A 14376-nucleotide genomic window follows, 5' to 3' on the forward strand; every position below is an offset into this window, starting at 1 on the left:
TTGTGAATCAAAGCAGAGTTGCTCTTGTTTTTGTAAATAATTTCTAGTTTTAACACACTGTAATCTGATAAATGTATTCTGTTTATAATACAATTAAAGTTTCTCTTTGTAGTCTGATCTGTACAGTTTTTATAATCTTTGGGCATTTTATTTTTTTCCTGTGGGCACCTTAAAGAGGTGTTCTCAAGGTATAACACTCAACATACACCTCTTAGTTCAGCTTAATCATTTTGTTCATATCTTCGATATTTTTTCCTCACAGATTTTTTGTCTACTTCATTGACCCATGGATTAAATGCATTAAAATCTGCTAATTCTGTTGTTTCCATTTCTGTTCTGTTTCCTATAATTTGTTCTTTGTTTTGTTGCAGTTTGTTTTGTTTTGGACATAAAACACTTAATACAGTCAGGTCATCAATGTGAATGCAGTCAGGTAGTAGACTGCAAAATTAATACCCAAAATTAATAGTTTTTATATATGCAAACAATAACCAGAAAATAGATGTGAAGGGGGAAAAAGGCTCTAGAAGGATAAATATGCTATGATAACAAACAACCACAAACCAAAACTTAACATGCACAGAATTATTCATACCTAGGCAGGTACATTAGATTAACTTCATAAGCAACATCCTGCCTCTGCTAAAAAGATCAATACACAAAATGTAATAATACCCCAAATGACTATAATCAGTGGTACAATTAAAAGCCAAAATATTCTTTGTGCAAGAATGTGCTAAAGAGAGGCAACGATACAGAGGATGAAATGTGATGACTAGGACAATCAGAATTTAAAACAGAAGCTTAGTGGGCAGCCCAGTGGTGCAGCGGTTTAGTGCGCCACCTGTAGCCCAGGGCATGATCCTGAAGACCCGGTATCGAGTCCTCCCATGGAGCCTGCTTTTCCCTCTGCTGTGTCTCTGCTACTCCTCTTGTCTCTCATGAATAAATAAACTCCTAAAAAAAAAAATGAAAATCTAGAATTCTCTATGGACTTTGAGTGATAATGATATGTGATCTAGGTTCACTGCTTGTAACAAATGTACCTCTCCAGTGAGGAATGTTGATGGGAGGGTATGCATGTGAGAGAGAAGATCCAAAAATTTCTCTAAAAAATAATGTCTATTAAAAAAATAAATTAAAAAATCTGTTCTGGGGATGCCTGGGTGGCTCAGGAGTTGAGCATCTGCCTTCAGCTCAGAAAGTGATCCTGAAGTCCCAGGGTCGAGTCCCACATTGAGCTGTTTTTGCATGGAGCCTGATTCTCCCTCTGCCTGTGTCTCTCATGAATAAATAAATAAAATCTTTAAAAATAAATAAAGAATAAAATGAAAAAAACTGTTCTGAAAGGATTTATTTTTTTTAATTTTTATTTATTTATTCATGAGAGACACAAAGAGAGAGCAGCAGAGACACAGGCAGAGGGAGAAGCAGGCTCCATGGAGGGAGCTCGATGTGGGACTTGATCGATCTCGGGTCTCCAGGATCACACCCCAGGCCCAAGACGGCGCTAAACTGCTGAGCCACCCAGGGATCCCTAACAATGTATTTCTTATGAAAGCAATGACAGTTGGCAGAGCTTCTCAAACATGACAGAAATTCAAAAAACTTAAGCACTGATAAAAACTATTCAACAATAAAAAACAATCAGGAAATGAAAAGGAAAAGCCCCAGTGGTTGGCTCTGAACCATTTAAATATCGAACATTAGACAATCTTAGAGAATATGAATATAGAAGGTAAATATATTACTAAGCATTCAAATTCACAATGATGGAATTTATATATATGCACTTGTGGAAAATATAATTTGATGGGGGGAAAAAAGCTTTAGAAGAAACCTGAAATACAAGGAAAATTTTTATTTTTTTAAGATTTCATTTATTTATTCATGAAAGACACAGAGAGATAAGTAAGTTGAGGAGGGAAAATGAAGCTGGTGGCTGATCTTTGAAATCATGTACATAGTTTAACACTGTTTTTTGGTTTTGGTTTTGGGTTTTTTTTTTGTTTGTTTGTTTGTTTTTTGATTGTTTAAAATACACCAGAATGTCAGTATTTTGACATTTTAAAATGCTCCTAGTACTATCTTAGGCAGTGGGTTTGGTTTCCTTTTCATATTATTTTTTCCTTTCCCCAAAGAATCAACTCCTTGGATTTATCTGCCAGATCTACCATTTTCCTATTTAATTCTAATTTCATCTCTAATTTTCTGTTTTCCTTGAAGTTTATTCTTTCACACAATTTTTGAGTTGGATACTTGTTTCATTCGTTCTTTTTTTTTTTCGTTCTTTATTTTAATTCCAATATAGTGATATAACAATTCCATACCTCACTCAGTGCTCATCAAGACAAGTACAGTCTTCTTTTTTGGTTTGGGGCAGGGAGGGGGTTAAATTAATTAATTAATTTTAGAGAGAGAAAGAAAGAGAGCACACGTGCACAGAGCTGGATGTGGAGGGAGAGAGAATCTCAAACAGACCTCCCTGCTGAGCACAGAGCCCAAGGCAGGGCTAGATCCCATGACCTTGAGAACATGACCTGAGCCAAGATCCAGAGTCAGAAGCTTAACTGACTGAGCCACCCAGGCCCCCTTGAGGGAATTTTTAAATTCTTTGTGAATCAAAGCAGAGTTGCTCTTGTTTTTGTAAATAATTTCTAGTTTTAACACACTGTAATCTGATAAATGTATTCTGTTTATAATACAATTAAAGTTTCTCTTTGTAGTCTGATCTGTACAGTTTTTATAATCTTTGGGCATTTTATTTTTTTCCTGTGGGCACCTTAAAGAGGTGTTCTCAAGGTATAACACTCAACATACACCTCTTAGTTCAGCTTAATCATTTTGTTCATATCTTCGATATTTTTTCCTCACAGATTTTTTGTCTACTTCATTGACCCATGGATTAAATGCATTAAAATCTGCTAATTCTGTTGTTTCCATTTCTGTTCTGTTTCCTATAATTTGTTCTTTGTTTTGTTGCAGTTTGTTTTGTTTTGGACATAAAACACTTAATACAGTCAGGTCATCAATGTGAATGCAGTCAGGTAGTAGACTGCAAAATTAATACCCAAAATTAATAGTTTTTATATATGCAAACAATAACCAGAAAATAGATGTGAAGGGGGAAAAAGGCTCTAGAAGATAAAATATCTAGATACAAACAACCAAAACCAAAACTTAACATGCACAGAATATATTCATACCTAGGCAGGTACATTATATTAACTTCAGTAAGCAGGACATCCTGCTCTCTGCTAAAAAGAGTCAATACTACAAAAGTGATAATAATTCCCCAAATGAATCTATTAATTCAGTGTAGTACTATTTAAAAGCCAAAATATTCTTTGTGCAAGATGGTGCTTAAAGAGAGGCAAAGAATACAGAGGGATGAATGTGATGACTAGGACAATCAGAAATTTAAAACTGAAGCTTCGTGGGCAGCCCCAGTGGTGCAGCGGTTTAGTGCCACCTGTAGCCCAGGGCATGATCCTGAAGACCCGGTATCGAGTCCCACGTCAGGCTCCCCGCATGGTGCCTGCTTCTCCCTTAGCCTATGTCTCTGCCTCTCTTTCTGTGTCTCTCATGAATAAATAAAATCTTTTAAAAAAGATTATACAAGTAATGTATAGATATTTTGTCCTTGTAAAAACTAAACATTACAGATCTCTAATCATAATCCTTTCTCCTACTCCTCAGAGACAAATGCTATTATAAGTTGGAATATAGCCTTCTCAAAGCTTTTGTTATGCAGAGAAAATTTTTTTTATTTTTTTAAGATTTCATTTATTTATTCATGAAAGACACAGAGAGAAACAGGCAGAGACACAGGCAGAGGGAGAAGCAGGCTCCATGCCCGGAGCCCGACATGGGACTCAATCCAGGGGCTCCAGGATAACGCCCTAAGCTGAAGGCGGCGCTAAACCGCTGAGCCACCCAGGGATCCCCGATAATTTTTTTAAGTAGAATAGAAAACCCAGAAGTCATAAAAGATTAATAGATTAGATTTTATAAAAATATTAAAACTCTGATATAGTGAAAATCATCATATAGCTAAAAAGCAGATGAAAACTGGAAAACATTTTTGTTACAGGTAAAGACTAATTTCTTATAAAAAGAGTTAATTAAGAAAATGTTGAGTAACAAAGGAACTGGTAGTTAAGAGAAAAATAATTCTAAATGCCAACAATTAATTAAAGAAATGTAAATTAAAGAGACAATTTTATATTTACTATATTGGTAAGGAGTGTGATGATATTCCAGAGTTAGTGAGGATGTGAAGGAAATGATCAATAGTTTTTGGATGTTTTTCAATGATCCAATTTTCTGATAAATAATTAGCACATGGTTTTTGATCTTGGAATTCCAGCCCTACCAATTTATTACATGAATTATAATACTCACAAAAGGCTGACAATAGTATAATGAAGATTTAATGGAAAAATAACTGCAAACCAAAATGTCCATCAAATGGATACCAGTAAGATAAATTATGGCCCATCCACACAAAGGGAATGCTATGTAGTCAATGCAAATAGGGTAGATTTGACTATGCCCTTCTCTAAGAACTCCAAGATGTATTTTGTTAAGGAAAATGCAAATAATCTAAATAGCTTGAACAACCCTGTGTTCAGAAAAAAATTAAAGAATTAAAGTAAAGAAAATTAAAGAATTAAAGAATTAAAGTAACCTGGCTATTCAATTCTCACTAACCCAACTCTGAAATCAATAGGCTCAATTATATTTTTATTTTGTTTTTTAATTTTTAAAGATTCCATTTATTTAATTCATGAGAGACAGAGGGAGAGAGAGAGAGAGAGAGAGAGGCAGAGGGAGAAGCAGGCTCCATGAAGGGAGGCTGATGCGGGACTCGATCCTGGGACTCTAGGATCACACCCTGAGCTGAAGGCAGACGCTTAACCACTGAGCCACCCAGGCATCACTCATTTATATTTTTATTTTTTTAAAAGATTTTATTTATTTATTCATGAGAGACAGAGAGAGAGAGAAAGGGGGGGGCGGGGCAGAGACACAGGCAGAAGGAGAAGCAGACTCCATGCAGGAGGCCTGATGTAGGACTCAATCCCGGGACTCCAGGATTACGCCCTGGGCCGAAGGCAGGCACTGAACTGCTGAGCCACCCAGGGATTCCCTATTTTTTTTATTTTTTAGATTGTATTTATTTATTCATAAGAGACAGAGAGAGAGAGAGAGAGAGAGAGAGAGAGAGAGAGAGGGAAGCAGAGACATAGGCAGAGGGAGAAGCAGGCTCCATGCAGGGAGCCCGATGTGGGACTTGATCCCAGGACTCCAGGATCATGCTCCGAGCCTAAGGCAGATGCTCAACCACTGAGCCACCCAGGTGTCCCCTCCCCTATATTTTTAAATAAATGCCTGCTCTATCTGAATTCTTGCTATTCAGGAAACAAAAGTGCTCAAACATGAAAGAGATACTAGCACATATATGCAAATAAGAACATATATGGTGTATATGAATGCACTTTTATCCTGGAAGTAATCACAACAAACTGTTAAAGATAATTTGCAATTAAATGAGAAGACTTTCACTTTTTGGTGCCTTTCTGCATTATTTGAAATTCCTAACTTTGGGGATCCCTGGGTGGCGCAGCGGTTTAGCGCCTGCCTTTGGTCCAGGGCGCGATCCTGGAGACCCAGGATCGAATCCCACGTCGGGCTCCCAGTGCATGGAGCCTGCTTCTCCCTCTGCTTATGTCTCTGCCCCTCTCTCTCTCTCTCTCTCTCTATCATAAATAAATAAAAAAAAAAAAAAAAAAAAGACATTCCTAACTTTGCACATTTTTTCTTCTTCATATTTTATTTCACAATCTATCTTTCTGAATTCTTGAAATTTTAAACTTTTACACATTATTTTTCTAAAATAAATATTTATTTATTTGAGAGGGACAAAGTGCGTGCATGGGGAAAGAGAGAGAAGGAGAAGCAGACTCCTTACTCAGTGGGAAGCCCAATGAGGGACTCCTTACCAGGATCCTGAGATCATGACCTGAGCCCAAGTTAGATGCTTAATCTAACTGAGCCACCCAGGCACCCCTACACATTATTTTAAAAAATTGTCAAAAGAACCCTGAAAAGGGAGATTAATAGCTTATTTTTAGTCTTTATACTTTTACATAAGTAAAAGCCAACTAATGACGGCTGTTATTTTAGAAAATAAAGACAAAAAGAAACATCAGGTGCAATTCTTTAAATAGTACAACCTCAGAAAATTAGACAAGACTATGACCCCCACTAAATGAGGAAAGAAACCGTATTTAAAAAATGAAAATAAAATTGATAATTCAATGTAAGAGGAGATTATAAAAACTGTGCAAGTATTTCCTAAACGTTTATTTTTCACTCCATAAAAATTACATACTACTTACCCAGCTTGGAAAATCAGACCATGTTGGAACTCGCTGACAGAGGTCCCGGAGAATACGTATGATAATCACACAGGACTGCAGACCATTAGCTCTAGCCTTGAGAGCAACACAAAAACCCAGGTGAATTAACCTTAGAAATATTGAAAATATCCCTTGATGAAGAAAAGTTAAAATACCACTGTTCAATGGAAGCTCAGATAAAAATAAAACAAAAATAACCACACTTAAAATTAGATTCAATGAGCTGCCATTTACAGCAGTATTTTATGCCAGGGTTAGTATTTAAAAGCTGGTATTTTAGGTCAAAGTAAACAGATTATACAAGAATAATATTTCTTGATCCCCTGTGAACCTTGACCTATGTTCATTTAAAACAGTAAACTTAAAAAAAAATCTGCCTACATTAGAAATAAAAGAAAAAGTAAAGAGCTAAAAAGTTTGTCTAGGGACTGAAAGGTTAAGGAAATCTGTTTGGTTTCCCTTCTGTGCCTTTGCATGACTGCAAAGTCACTAAACCAAACAGCTGCTTCCTCACCTTTCACTCCCTACACTTATTAACTTAGAGAAAGAGGGGAAAAAATCTTAAAACTATACACAAAGCTTTAAACACATATTCCATTATTTAAAGCAAAAGTTAATCTGCAGCCTTATGGAATATAATATATATACACAAACATGTGATGTTCCTGAACAAGTAAACTTTAAAATAGCCACTAAAAATAAAAATAAAAAAACCCAAACTACAAAACAGCCCCCCAAACCTAAGGTTATTGTCAAATTAATAGTAACTGCAATATGCAGATCTTCATAGCCAGCTTTCTATATTAACATATTTTCTGAGATTTAATTTAAAATAGTATTGCTTGGGCAATCTTTTGAAATGTTTAAACACAGTTAAACATGTTGTACTGAACTACTCTCTCATAAGGCTACAAGAAAAAAGTAAAATGATGTTCCGAACCTGGAACCACTTAGCGTGGCGTAGAGCAGCCAGAGCGTCAAGGCATTTTTGCCTGTCCAAGACGTCCGGTGGGTCTTTCACCATACCCGAGGTTACATCTAAAATGGATTGAATTGGCAAAATGCAGTGAGGAATGGGTGTTTGACCAGGTGAGCAAGACACTTCCTTAAAGTAGCATCAGTGTCACATGAGCCATTTGCAAGCTTACCAGCACTTTAATGTACCCAGTATTTTCAGCAAATTTATATACTCCAATGTGAAAATCAAAAGGAGAATTTAGACTCTTAAGAAATATAATAAATAATTTCTGCAAATAAACTCTACCCACCAAAATAAAATCAAAAGGAAGGATTACTGGACACAGCGCACCAGCACAAAGACAAGACAAGAGGGAACACAAAAATCCACCTTAATAAATAAGAGTTCATGATAAACTATTGAGTTTGTTCAGTATTCTAAATGGTCATAGGTTATTCTGGGGCTCACATAGCAAAGAACTAATAATAAGTATGGAATGATTGATACAGTAATAAATCATGGAAAAAAAAAAAGAGCCCCAAATAGGCATTTCTAAGGGTCAATGCTTTCTCTTCTACAAGGAAGTTTTAGCTCTAAGGAAATATGAAATATTCTTTTTTTTTTTTTAAATATTCTTTTAAAACGTTCCCAGATAATACTCCAAAGGATAATTGGAGAGAAACTGGGTATAGTGGAAAAGGGAAATAAGAACCAACATGGTTAAACTGGGTAAGTATAGAAAAAAGAAGAGATGCAGTAAGCAGAATGCTTTGATGATAATTATAATAATACACATGCCCTAAAGTTATATGACTGATTTTTTATTTATTTATTTATTTATTTATTTATTTATTTATTTATTTAAGATTTATTTATTTATTTATTCAGAGAGAGCGAAAGAGAGGCAGAGACACAGGCAGAGAGAGAAGCAGGCTCCATGCGGGGCGCCCGACGTGGGATTTGATCCTGGGTCTCCAGGATCACACCCCAGGCTGCAGGCGGCGCTAAACCGCTGTGCCACGGGGGCTGCCCTATATGACTGATTTTGAATCAGATTACTGTATTAAAACATAAAGGAGCTTTTTTTAAAATATTTTATTTATTTATGAGATAGAGAGAGAGAGGCAGAAACCCAGGCAGAGGAAGAAGCAGGCTCCATGCAAGGAGCCTGACACGGGACTCCAGGATTACGCCCTGGGCCAAAGGCAGATGCTCAACCGCTGAGCCACCCAGGCATTCCTAAAGGAGCTATCTTTTTTTTTTTTTTTTTTTTAATTTTTATTTATTTATGATAGTCACACACACAGAGAGAGAGAGAGGCAGAGACACAGGCAGAGGGAGGAGCAGGCTCCATGCACCGGGAGCCCGACGTGGGATTCAATCCCGGGTCTCCAGGATCGCACCCTGGGCCAAAGGCAGGCGCCAAACCGCTGCGCCACCCAGGGACCCAAGGAGCTATCTTTAAACGAGAAAATCTGAACTTAAACTAGGACAAGAAGTTAACTTTACATTCATGACAGATAGATGGCCAGCTATATATTCATGTAAATGTATCTCTAAAGTATGTATAAAAGTAACAGCATACTTGCTAATCAAACTATTAGAAATAGCAACTAAGTCAATCTAATTAATAGCTCTTAAAGACTGAATAGTACAAACAATTTTTAAATACAGCATAATTACATACCAGGTGAGTAATCTACTGAATTTACCAGTCTTCTGGCTAAAGTGCACCAAAATTATGGGGTATTTAAGATATAATTTAATAAATCATTGAGGGTACCAAATGAATAATGCAGACAAAATAAAAAGGGAGTTAAAGACGATTTTTTTTATCTTAGAGTTATTGCCACTTTTGGCAAGATATTTAATTGAATATATTTTGCATGAGCATTCAGTTATCTTAAAAGACACCTGACCTTATTTTAAGTAGATAAAACATAAGCATATTCTAAAAATGATAAATCTATCCACTGGGCTGGGCTTTCTATTCTTAGTTCTTGCTCCTCAAATAATCAGATGATGCAGACTTTTCAGAAGACACGTTAGAAGGGTAATTTACAGATAATCAAAGAACATTATAAATTAACACGGAAACAAGAGTCTGGGTACTAAAAAAACTATCGAGGCAAAATATTAGTGATTTTTAAAAAAAATAGTGAACAATCTCAAAACCTGCAAGACCTACTATTAAAAGTCAGAACCATATTGAGCATAAGAGATGGGGCTATTCTGATCATGATAAGAAAAAGGAATATAGGAAAGCACAGCTACTAAGGAAGTACAAAAGAAGGAAATAAAATGAAATAAAAAAACCACTCCTCAAAGTGGGATTACAGAACTGCTGAAGGACCCTTTTTCTATGTCCCTTATTTACATTATTTGCTAAAGCTAGGATGCAAATAGGTGACAATGTGCAATCTCTTTCTAAAAAAGTTTCTGAATTTCTAATGTTATTTTCACAATGTTATAATTTCCTTCAATACATAAGAAAAATTTTCTTTTTTTGCACATAAGCATTTATAACTTTGACAATTTTAATTAATGATACAATTTCAAAGATGCCAAGACACCTATTGCAATTTAAAAACAAATTAAGAGCTAGAAGTATAGTTTCTGTTGAATTTAGAGTGTGGATTTTTGCACCCATTTTATACTTCAAGTGGATTAACCCCTTAGGTATATTGTACTAAAAACAAAACAAAACAAAAATCACACTCGTTGCCTAATACCCAGTTAACAAAACAAAAATCAGTTAATTTATTTTAAAAAAAAAAGCATATTCTTACCCTACATAAATCTAATTCATAAATTTTAAGGGGTTAATCACCAGTTAGAAGACATGCTGTGTCCACACTATTTTATGATTAAAAGTTAATGGGAATATATTAATTTAAATTAACATGGTTATGTAAAATATATAATCCACCCACAACCATTTAAAAACTAGTGTGAACACTGCTCAATTCTAGAATAGACAAAGACAAAACAAACAAAACAGCCACACAAAGGACAATAAATGCCAGACTCTGCATCCAAAATCCCTCCTTAATCAAATGGCAGGTGTGACACTGAGCTTTTGAAAACCTTGGTCAAAAATCCTTCCGATGTCTTGGCAGCAACCCCTGACAGGAATCAATCCCCTCTGCTAGAAGGCTTTGGACCGGGCCTGATAAGCTACAGGTGGAAAAAAACACACACATACCTTACTTGCTGCAGAAAAGACTCTGTAGCAAGGGTTAGAGCATTTCGAACATTTCAAGCTTCAAGTCAATTAAATGTTAACTTAGCATTTAACTGTCAAACACAGTACCATAAAGTAAATCTGTCATGCGTTTAACAGTTATTTGGGCAATTTCATAATTTCCTTTAAATAATTGAAAAATAAATTTTGGTATTAAACAGGACCATTAAAAAGGCTACCACAGCGAAAGTCGCAAGTCTAAAGATTTATAATTGCTCTTCCGGCAAAGCCTTCCTTACCCCCTGTACTAACTCCCCAAAGCAAGCTATAGCCTTTAAGTGGTTTTAAGACACAGAGCATTGGGAGCTGCAGTGAGAGAGAATACATACCGTTATTCTGCAGCAAGAAAGAAGCAATCTTCATAATGAAGCTAAAGACATAGTTTACTGCAGTTATCTGCAGCAAGGAACACTCTATCAATGTTTCTACACTTTTTGCACATCCAACTTTTCAGCTCAGTGTCTTGAAGTAAAATCTTCCAATTTTGGACTGATCATTTCTCTCACCAGAGTATTTTATGAAATCCAGAACAGTAATTCTAACTCAAGTCTGGGTCAGACAAAAATATAATTTTGTTTCCTTTAGAGGGGATAGGTTATCAAAGACTCTACTACAAATGCAAAATGAAACTTTAGACTTTTGCAATGTAATAACTCAATACTGCACAAATTTAACTAAGGTTAAATATAATTGGACAAAATGTGCCCTGAAATAGTTAAAAAGGTTATATGAGTATAATTTCATCCTAAGTATAACAACTTTTATTTATATCATATTAGAAGATTTATTTTTCAAATCATAAGAGTCATATGTTGCATATGAATTGACCAGATTGACTCAGGAACTGTTTTTTCCTCAGTATCCACAGCCAGACCTTGAGTGGAAATTCATGTTCATATCCTTTATACAAAACCCATTTATTTTTAAGATGCAAAGCTTATACAACATACAAGTCCTGGTAAGGTGTATATATATATATATGATGTATGCAAGATTAGACACGTCTCCCAAGGACCACATTTTAAATAAAGTGTTATCTTGCTGGGTTGTGGAAAGCCCAGTGCCTTAAAAAAATTGCTTTGCTGTAAGAAAACAAATTTAAAGGGACAGTAACTAAGAGCCTACTGATACTATTTTAGACAAAATAATTTTAATATTCAATATACAGTATTTTGTTCTCTATCTGTATCACAAAGAAATATTAGTGTAGACTATATAACTCCAAACTCAACAAGTTAAAGATGTACAAAAACAACATGAAAGGAAACAAAGTAAATTTTATCTGACCCATAAAACAACAGAACCAACGTAAGGCAGACACTGACCATGCTTTTTGGCTTAAAAGCTTTTGAAGCTTTGAAAATGTTACAGAACAGTCCCTAAAGCAACATTGCTGGCACCAGCAGGATTTCATATTCTACAATTGTAAAGTAAGTTTAAAAGTCCTGAACTATACTATAACTTACTAACTACATCTACACCATTTATTTTTTAATATCTCTAGCATAATAATATTGGGATCAAATGCCCCAATCTACACGCATTAGGATGCTCTGCATTCATGAAAACTCTCCAAACCAAAGAGCAACCTCAGAGAACTAGAAATATTTACCTCAGGACAAGCCAAATCCATGATTACACATATAACAATGCCTCTTAAAATATAAGTATTACGAGTATTTAACCAATTTTATTTCTGAAACTCTCTTGTCTTTTTTTAAGACAAGGCAAGAATAAGAACTTCTTAATAGAAGTTAAATTTGTGGCCCCTTACTACCAACATTTCTTTAATTTTTTTCATGTGTCCACTATGTCAGCAAGAATAATTTTGAACTTTTTTTCCAGAAATCTGAGGTTAGCAAGAAAAGAAAAAAATCAAGAAAGTCAATAATACTGTGTGTATTTTATATAAAAGTACATTATTAAAAAAGAGCATTTACTTTCTGGGAAATGATCTTAAGCAAAACTGGTTGCTGCATAAGTCAAATCTATCAAATTCATATGTAATGCCAGCATGTTGCCTTCTAGGGCTTAATGCCATCTTAAAGAGTAGGTAAATGGAAAAAAAAAAGGTAATAGAAAAAATAGAATGTTTAATGGCTTTCCAACCTCCTTCCCTCATGTTCTCTTCTCGAATAATTGGAGATGTCAGGGTGATAGTGACTTGCATTTTGGGTTCCACACATGAATTTAAAATTATTGCCGCTTCAGACACAGCACATTTTATGTCATACTTCTCAGGACTTATGACCTATATAATGGAAGAGTACAAAAAAATTAGTTGGACCTTTCACAGTACCAGATAAAGCAGTTTCATTATGGCTCTTTCATTTTCTCACTACCTCAAGCACTGTATTTATTCATTTTTAAAAGTTTTTTTGGAAGTAATCTTTATATTCAGCATGGGGCTCAAACTTAATATCCCAAGATCAAGATTTGCATGCTCTACCAACTGAACCAGCCAGGTGCCCCTACCTCAACCATTTTATGTGGAGTAGATAATATACTACTCCTCTAAGAAGTCTTGCAATAATGCAAAAATCATTAATCTCTTACTTTCCTTTTAGAATTCTCTGCTGAGCTACTTATTTACCATTATTTGTATCAGAGGAGTTATTTCTATATATCCCTCTTAGATTACAAATTCTTGGATAGAAGAAAACACTGCTGTATTTGTTACTGTACCTACCAAATAGCATCTAGGTAGTAAAGTATTCATACATTTGCAGAATTTGAATGAAACCAATAAATACTTGAATTCAATCATTCTCACTGTACACTGTGAAATCAACAGATCTATACTTTATAATCAGAGAGCAGAAAGTCTTGATTAACATCCAGAAAAACCAGGATTCACTACAATTTGTTGGTATTATAAGCCCTAATTTCCATGAACGAGTGAAGACTACAGAAATTACATTGAGTGTTTACACTATAGCATCTAAGTTCAAATTTCAGCTGTTATTTACTAGTGCCATGAAGACAACTTATTTAACTCCTCTTATCCTGTTTTTGTAAAATGGGACAGAAATTATTGCCTAAAGAACTGCTGGAAGACTAATTGAATTAACTATATAAGCCCCTTAAAACAGCGCCTGATTAGGGTGCGTGGGTGGCTCAGTCAGTCCTAGCTCAGGGTCCTAAGGATTGAGCCCCACAATGGTGGTGGTAGGGGGGTCTGAGGTCAGCAGGGAGTCTTCTTGAGGTTCTCTCTCTCCTTCTCCCTCTGCTCCTCCCCCAGCTCATGGCTCTCTAATAAGTAAATAAAATCTTAAGAAACAAACAAAAAAACCAGTGCCTGGTACATACTATTAAATAAATGAAGAATTAATTCTTCTTTTTTTTTTAACCCACTTATAGAGTTATAAGTATATTTGGAAAGAGTATTTTACTTTTAGCCTAACTGCTTGATTATTTCCTTAGGATGTATTTCCTGCCTTGTAGTTTTACTAAGCATCACAATTAAGATCGAGGTATTTCTAGCAAACTATATAATTCTCTCAAGGTCCTCAAACATTTTCCTCTCCCCCTATCTCACACCCCATTGCCCTAGCTGCCTCAAAAGAGGGATAAGAAACAGATACAACAATGCCAATTCTGCTGGCTCTTAGAACTTAAAAGACTTATCCACAATAAGAAACTTTGTATCTGGAACAATGGTAATATAAGGTAAACAACAGTATTAGAGGTGTCAGAGCTTAAGTTCAATACTGTGCTTCACCACCCTTTGTTACCAGTTGCTCTGCTGT

At 35.3% G+C, this 14376-nt stretch overlaps 1 protein-coding gene across 2 annotated transcripts in view; it reads right to left on the reverse strand.

Annotated features, from left to right (window-relative positions):
* The window catches only part of ZFR (zinc finger RNA binding protein), an 87082-nt gene that overhangs the window by 18905 nt on the left and 53801 nt on the right, over positions 1 to 14376 (reverse strand). For both annotated transcript variants that reach the window (XM_041748174.1, XM_041748173.1), the window contains 3 exons: positions 12737 to 12878; positions 7366 to 7463; positions 6405 to 6500 (listed from right to left, as the gene is read on the reverse strand). In XM_041748174.1, coding sequence (XP_041604108.1) covers positions 6405 to 6500; positions 7366 to 7463; positions 12737 to 12878 — 336 coding nt within the window. The remainder of the gene's footprint in view (positions 1 to 6404; positions 6501 to 7365; positions 7464 to 12736; positions 12879 to 14376) is intronic.

Source organism: Vulpes lagopus, chromosome 3 (genome assembly GCF_018345385.1).
Source record: "Vulpes lagopus strain Blue_001 chromosome 3, ASM1834538v1, whole genome shotgun sequence".
Taxonomy (NCBI): Eukaryota; Metazoa; Chordata; class Mammalia; order Carnivora; family Canidae; genus Vulpes; species Vulpes lagopus.